This window comes from Haematobia irritans, chromosome 3 (genome assembly GCF_050003625.1).
Source record: "Haematobia irritans isolate KBUSLIRL chromosome 3, ASM5000362v1, whole genome shotgun sequence".
NCBI classification, from domain to species: domain Eukaryota; kingdom Metazoa; phylum Arthropoda; class Insecta; order Diptera; family Muscidae; genus Haematobia; species Haematobia irritans.
The window spans coordinates 132,718,389-132,726,959 of NC_134399.1; the positions used below are offsets into that span (position 1 = coordinate 132,718,389).

At 37.0% G+C, this 8,571-nt stretch overlaps 1 protein-coding gene across 1 annotated transcript; it reads left to right on the top strand.

The window, feature by feature from the left end:
* The first annotated feature begins 733 nt into the window (after positions 1-733).
* LOC142231195 (uncharacterized) lies at positions 734-4,893 on the top strand. The gene is made up of 2 exons (XM_075301814.1): positions 734-1,204; positions 2,092-4,893. Exons 1-2 carry the CDS (start codon positions 734-736, stop codon positions 4,891-4,893), a joined length of 3,273 nt encoding a protein of 1,090 aa, XP_075157929.1.
* Positions 4,894-8,571: the final 3,678 nt, after the last annotated feature.

Genomic DNA, 8,571 nt, shown 5'->3' on the forward strand with positions numbered 1-8,571 from the left:
TCCTCAAGTCCTCAAGCCCTCCTGAAATTTCAAAGGAAATCCTAATATTTGGTTCATGGTCGTGGGTATTTAAGATTCGGCCCGGCCGAACTTACTGCTGTATATACTTGTTTACAAACATGCGTTGTCAATTTGGTCGTTTGGCTTTGTCGCTACACTCAAGTGAATCCCATATGGCACTACACTCCAAAAAAGTGAATTCTATATTTCACTAAAGCCAATTTAACTATATTTTAGTTGATGAAATTATTATGTTTGGAGAAAATTTCCTTTACTTTTATAATTTTTTTGAATGAACTAAATGAACTAAATGAACTTAAATGAACTAAAAGATGGAAAAAAATTATAAACAAATGTGGGAATCGAAAAATGAGCGCAGTCATCCACAACTGCAACTCATTGCCTCAGTGTTAATCGTGACGCCAAAGAAGACAGACGTATCCGCATTATTTTTTCACTTTTCTCTATTTCATTATATCCTTATCAAATTTTAAATAAACTTACAAAATAAATCCCTAGACATTCGAATAAGTGATTTTTAATTAAACAAAACCCATAAAATTGGCGGCTCAACCGAAATATTTAAGAATAAAAGGAGAAAAGTGATTGTGAAATTCATTTTCTTGCAGTTTTATAACTTCGTTTGCCACGCATACAACGACGACGACGCTACATATACACTTGTGTGTGAGAGAAAAAATCCTCAGCGAGTGAGAACATACACACACATACAATGCCTACTCTCGGAGATTTTGAAGCAGTTCGCAATAATTTGAAAACGGCCAAACGCGCAACGACGACGGCCTTACACAGATTCTTATTTAAAAGCGAAGGAGACAGATCAAACCGGCAACGAATTCGCATGTTTGAAGGGTTTGAATTTGATGAATGTAGTGAAGAGTACAAGCAGACGCTTGTATATGTGAGATATAACATACGCACGACGGACTTGGTTTCAATTTGTACACTACTGTGTTTGAACTACGACGTTGATGATTTACATACACATGTAATGGCAAATTTGAAAAAAGGTATGCTTTTGAGTAGCAACAAAGACGACGACGATGATGATCAAACTGACGACGAGAGTCAAGCTGATGATGATGGTAGTAGTGAAGATGAAAAGACATTGGTGGACGATGAGCATAATCTAACGTTGTTGACTAGAAGTATGAGCATGGCATGTGGTGGTGGTGGTGATGGTGTGCGTGGTAACCAGCGGTGCCAACTCTGACGATTTTTCGTCATTTTGACGATTTTTGAAGGTAAATTTGGCCTCTGACGATTTGACGACGATTTTAAACAACTTAGTTATGAGATGACGATTTTTTAAAATGCTCGACTCAAGTGTTTCTTTTTAAGGGTTTTTGACGATTTTTCAAAGAGATGTAGTTATAAGTTGACGATTTTTATAAGTTGTAATGTAAACATGTTATTTTGGATCTTAATAATATGACAATTTATATGTAGCTTGCTCCCAGCCGTCTCCAATGTGGAAAGAAATTTCAAAGCAATCAATATAAATAAACATAAAATTCGAAACCCTTTGAAACTTAAACATTGCAAGGTATTCTTTTGTCTATAAACTATTTAAAGCGAAATAATTTTGATTGCTATGAAGCCAGTTTAGTTAAATTCAATTTATTTATTTATTCATTACCGATAATAGTAATAATAAAAAAATATACATGAGCAAGTAATAAGATTTAAATTCGCTTGGAGAATAGGAAATTTTTTCTGTCAAGAAAATTTTGTTAAACAATGTAGTACATGTGGTCACAATCAGATATATTAATTTAAATTAATTAAAAATTTATTTCAATTAATCGTCGTTTAAAAAACTGGAAACTATATGACTTACTTAGAGATTTAAATGGCATTATTCATGTAACTAAAATGTATAAAACCCCTTTTTTACTAACAGCTTTATTGTGTATACAATATATGGATGCCTGAGATGTTTGAATAAAATTTTTATTTTGTTCCTAAATCTTTTTTTCAACTGTTTTATGAGTGACGATTTTTTGACGAATTCTTTGGGATGAATTGACGATTTTGACGAAAAATATTTTTAAAATTGACGATTTTCAGCCCAAAACGGTTGGCACCACTGGTGGTAACAAGGAAAGACGAGACATAATGAGAGCAAATGAAGACGATAGTAATGAAATGCAGCGGAGTTACCGAAGTGGTATTGCACGAACACAAGCAAATGAAAACGATAGAGGCGATGCCAACAGAACACAAAATAGTGCTATGCCAATGAGACAACACAACGAAACATATTATGATGTACCAAGATTTACAATGAACTTCAGAGACATAGAAGACACAATCAGAACGTTCGACGGCAGCGGTGATTTATCTGTCGGAGCTTGGATTGAAGAGTTCGAAGAGAACGCCACAATTATGCACTGGGACGAGTTCCAAATGTTTATTTTTGCTAAAAGGTCTTTGAGAGGTTTAGCTAAATTATTAATCTCAAGTGAAAGAGGTGTAACATCGTGGCGTATGCTGAAAAAGACCCTCTTAGATGAATTCGGTACAACAGTGAACAGCGCTCAAATCCACAAAATGTTAACAGGGAGAAAAATTTTGAAAGATGAAAACATCCAGGAATATTTCCTCCGCATGAAAGAAATAGCATCTCAAGGTAACGTGGAAGATAGTGCGTTGATGCAATATGTTATAAACGGCATTACGGATTCGGTTACCAATAAAGCTGTTTTGTACGGCGCTGAAGATCTAAGTGAGTTCAAAAAGAAGCTACGCATATACGAACAAATGCAAAATGATTTTAAACAAAAGGACAGTGTAAAAGTCACCCAATCTGTAAATACGAAAAATAATCGAAAATCTGAAAAAAGTGACACCCTATGTTTCAATTGTGGCGGAAAGGGCCATTTGTCTAAAGATTGTAAAAACGCGTCGAAGGGTACAAAATGTTTTAGTTGTAATAAGTATGGTCACATATCAAAAGATTGCCCTTCGAAACAAGACAGTGCTGTACGAAGAATTGTATCGGACAATGATATGAACATAAACGTGGAAATATCCGGTCGGGAATTTAAAGCTCTATTTGATACGGGTAGCAAATTTAATATTATGAGTAAGGACATTTACAATTCATTAAATAAACCCAAACTTTCTAAATCGAACTTTCATTTGGTCGGTTTTGGAAACGGATCTGGAAACCGGGTTAAACCGATTGGCAATTCGAAATTTTATGTTGGCATTGACGGTGAAAAATACGAATTGGTATTCCATGTTGTAGAACACACATGCATAAACACTGAAATCATAATTGGTGCTGATTTAAGTTACTTTGCTGAAATTGTTATAACGCCGAATGGTATCAAGATTAATAAGTTGGCGAACGAGGAGTGCGACGAAACTTTTAACATCATGGCAATAGACGCAATTGAAAATTCAGCGGACATCGATGTGGATGATTTAGCCAGTGACAGTGCGAAAGAAAAGGTAACTAACATGATTTTGAATTACAGACCCAATAAGACAAAGACGACCAAGGTAGAAATGCGAATTACTCTCAGCGATGAAAGCCCACTTTATTGTAACCCAAGACGACTACCATTGATGGAACGTCAGATAGTTGAAAACCAAATAGACCTGTGGCTGGCCGAAGGGGTGATAGAACCATCCGAGTCGGAGTTCTGTAGTCCAGTTGTATTGACGAAAAAGCGTAACGGATCGTCTAGATTATGCGTCGACTATCGAAGACTAAACAAGGTCATTGTGAAGGATCGTTTCCCGTTACCGCTTATTGAAGATCAACTTGATAGATTGCAAGACGCCGTAATCTTCAGTACTATTGACTTGCGCAATGGTTTCTTTCACGTTCCCGTTAATGAGGAAAGCAAAAAATACACGGCATTCGTAACACATAATGGCATTTATCAATTTTTGAAAGTACCGTTTGGACTTTCCAATTCCCCGGCTGTATTTCAACGACACATAAATGCTATTTTTCGAAATTTTAACCGTGAAGGCATTGCCCTACCGTACGTTGACGACGTTATAATCCCAGCACGTAACGAAGAAGAAGCATTGTTAAATTTGGAAAAAGTATTGCAGCTTTGCCAGGATTTTGGATTGGACATAAACATTAAGAAGTGTAAATTTTTGAAACGTAGAATCGAATTTCTTGGGCATGTGATTGAGAATAAGAAGATCTCACCTTCTCCGGATAAGACAACTGCAATGATTCAATTTCCACAACCAAGAAATTTGAAGGAGATTGAAAGTTTTTTGGGACTTGCGGGCTATTTTCGGAAGTTTATACCGAACTTTTCCTTAATCTCAAAACCACTATCGGATTTGAAGAAGAATGGCGTAGTATTTAATTTTGGTCCCGAACAAATGAGATCGTTCAAACAACTTAAGGAAAAACTAGCATCTCATCCAGTTCTCAAAATCTTCAATCAAAATCACGAAACAGAACTGCATACAGACGCATCGATCGACGGATATGGAGCAGTTTTACTACAGAAGTCTCCCGATGATGATAAATTACATCCAGTTTATTACATGAGCAAAAGGACAACCGATCAAGAAAGGAAGTATTGCAGTTACGAACTCGAAGTTTTGGCGGTTATACAAGCTTTAAATAAGTTCCGAGTATATCTGATTGGCACGCGATTCAAATTGGTCACTGACTGTAACGCTCTAACCAAGACTATAGAGAAGAAAGATGTTCCGACCAGGGTGGCACGATGGATTATGGCTCTTCAGGAGTATGATTATTTTGTCGAGCACAGACCAGGTACGCAAATGCGTCACGTAGACGCCCTAAGTCGAAACCCAATCATGATTATCGCTGAAGACAGTCTAACATCCAAGATAGAACGACTCCAACAAAAGATGACGACTTAATGGCAATAAGGCATATACTGCGCAACGAAGACGAATATGACGGTTATGTCTTAAAAGGTGATGTATTGTACAAAATTATTGATGACGAAGAAATATTGGTGGTGCCTAAAGGGATCCAAATTGATATAATCAAGAATGCACATGAACAAGGCCATTTTTCAACGAAGAGAACCAAGGAGCTTCTTCGAAAGGATTATTACATCCCTAAGTTAGACGAGAAAATTCAACGGGTGATATCCAACTGTATACCATGTCTAGTAACTAATAGGAAGAGAGGCAAACAAGAAGGTGAACTTCATCCTATCCCGAAAGATGACACACCTTTACACACCTATCATATTGACTATTTAGGACCGTTAGAATCCACTCATAAGATGTACAACCATATTTTTGCAGTTATCGACGCTTTCACTAAGTTTTGTTGGTTATATCCTACCAAAACCACGTCGGCGAAAGATGCTAAAAGGTGATTTGTTAAGAGCTTGATAACTTTAAAAAAAAAAAACGCATAAAATTTGCAAAATCTCATCGGTTCTTTATTTGAAACGTTAGATTGGTCCATGACATTTACTTTTTGAAGATAATTTCATTTAAATGTTGACCGCGGCTGCGTCTTAGGTGGTCCATTCGGAAAGTCCAATTTTGGGCAACTTTTTCGAGCATTTCGGCCGGAATAGCCCGAATTTCTTCGGAAATGTTGTCTTCCAAAGCTGGAATAGTTGCTGGCTTATTTCTGTAGACTTTAGACTTGACGTAGCCCCACAAAAAATAGTCTAAAGGCGTCAAATCGCATGATCTTGGTGGCCAACTTACCGGTCCATTTCTTGAGATGAATTGTTCTCCGAAGTTTTCCCTCAAAATGGCCATAGAATCGCGAGCTGTGTGGCATGTAGCGCCATCTTGTTGAAACCACATGTCAACCAAGTTCAGTTCTTCCATTTTTGGCAACAAAAAGTTTGTTAGCATCGAACGATAGCGATCGCCATTCACCGTAACGTTGCGTCCAACAGCATCTTTGAAAAAATACGGTCCAATGATTCCACCAGCGTACAAACCACACCAAACAGTGCATTTTTCGGGATGCATGGGCAGTTCTTGAACGGCTTCTGGTTGCTCTTCACTCCAAATGCGGCAATTTTGCTTATTTACGTAGCCATTCAACCAGAAATGAGCCTCATCGCTGAACAAAATTTGTCGATAAAAAAGCGGATTTTCTGCCAACTTTTCTAGGGCCCATTCACTGAAAATTCGACGTTGTGGCAGATCGTTCGGCTATTCATGATGAAATGTCAAAGCATACTGAGCATCTTTCTCTTTGACACCATGTCTGAAATCCCACGTGATCTGTCAAATACTAATGCATGAAAATCCTAACCTCAAAAGAATCACCCTTTATAACTAAACTACAACAACAAAGTTTAATCTTCGGAAACCCAAATAACATCATATCAGATCGAGGTTCAGCTTTCACGAGTGAAGATTTCAGAACCTACTGTAACGACGAAGGCATAAATCATATGAAAATAACAACAGGTTTGCCCAGAGCCAATGGCCAAATCGAACGATTAAATAGCGTAATCGTAGCGGTGTTATCAAAACTGAGTCTGGAGGACCCAACCAAGTGGTATAAATATGTCGGAGACGTACAACGTATAATTAATTCCACATATAATCGAAGTGTTGGTACAACTCCATTTGAGATGATGATTGGTACCCAAATGCGCAGAAAAGAAGATTTTAGGCTCAAGGAACTTTTAGAGCAAGAATTGATGAGTCTTCATAATGACAATCGCGACCAAATACGCCTTGCAGCCAAACAGCAGATTTTGGAGATACAATCAGAGAATAGACGAAACTACAACTTACGTCGTAAACCAGCGCGACAGTACAAAATTGGTGAAATTGTCGCCATTAAAAGGACACAATTTGGAGGTGGTTTGAAGCTACGTCCGAAGTTTTTGGGCCCATATCGTGTGGTCAAAGTCAAGCCGAAAGATACTTATGATGTGGTCAAGTGCGGGAAAAGCGATGGTCCCAACCAGACAACGACATGTGCCGAGTATATGAAGCCATGGCCAGATGATACTGATGACGATGAAGACCTGATGCCCATGATTTCTAGTTCGCAGGATGGCCGAGATGTGGGAATCGAAAAATGAGCGCAGTCATCCACAACTGCAACTCATTGCCTCAGTGTTAATCGTGACGCCAAAGAAGACAGACGTATCCGCATTATTTTTTCACTTTTCTCTATTTCATTATATCCTTATCAAATTTTAAATAAACTTACAAAATAAATCCCTAGACATTCGAATAAGTGATTTTTAATTAAACAAAACCCATACAAATTAAGAATAGGGATTTAATAAATTCACATTTCTCACTAAATAATTCATTGTTTCTTAAAATTTTTAAATTTTACTACAAATGTGCCCATCTTGAACTTTGTATGGCTCTAATGACATTCTTGTAATTTTGAACTTCAATTATTTCCTTCAAACTACATAATTAATTTTAACAAGTGAAAAAAATTAATTATTTCTAAAAATTTTTTTTTATTTACTTTACTTGTTACCCTTATTTACTAACCGATTGAGTAACACAGTTGGTTAAGTGTAATCTTCTATAGCACTAATTATATGTGCTAAGAATAATCGAAATCGGTTCAAATAGAGATATAGCTACCAAATCGATGTATTGCTCGATTTTCCAAAATTTGACCTCAGTAACCTTATTTTCGACCATAATATCATCAATTAGTAACCGATCTGACTCAAGTTTAGCGCAAGGTTATATTCTGTAATAGTAACCAAACCTGCAAATTATCCTTTAAATCGGTTTAGATATACATACATCTGTCTTACATACCATACATGGTCAATATTTTTTTCTTTCGTGTACCCTATAACCAAAAATTTTGCCCCATTTTGAAGAAAACCCAAAAATATCACAATTAAAGAATAAATTTTTATTATTCCATAAACAATAGAAAATTATTTTCATTTGTTTTATTTATGGCTAAACATTTTGTCATGTTTGCTTTTAGGTTGGATTGGCAAATGCCAAAATAATTATGTCGTAACAATAGTCCTCTTACATGCCACATTGACACGTGTTGCCAACTGATTATGGAGTCGCGTGTCACTTCCACCATAAATATTTGAAATGTCCTTTTTTATACCCACCACCATAGGATGGGGGTATATTAACTTTGTCATTCCGTTTGTAACACATCGAAATATTGCTCTAAGACCCCATAAAGTATATATATTCTGGGTCGTGGTGAAATTCTGAGTCGATCTAAGCATGTCCGTCCGTCTGTCCGTCCGTCCGTCTGTCCGTCTGTCCGGCTGTCCGTCCGTCTGTGGAACAGAGATGGTCTGTATCAAACTTTTTTAGGTTTGCGACTGTCGCAAAGTTGTAAACGTCGTAAGCGTCACATACGCGTCGTAAATGTAGAAAAAGTAACAAAAGTCGCAAACTTAAAATACTTTAGTCGCGTCGGCTAGACAGCGAATTCGATGATATCCAAGACGATGGTAGGTGCGAAGAAGTTTCAATTCTTAGGAATGTTCACAATTTTCGGTTTTAGTCCCCACATTTTCCCTATTGCTTTTTGCACGAGTACAGGGTAACCGTGGATTTCCTCGTCCTTTCTTAGCTTTAAGTTCAGTCTCC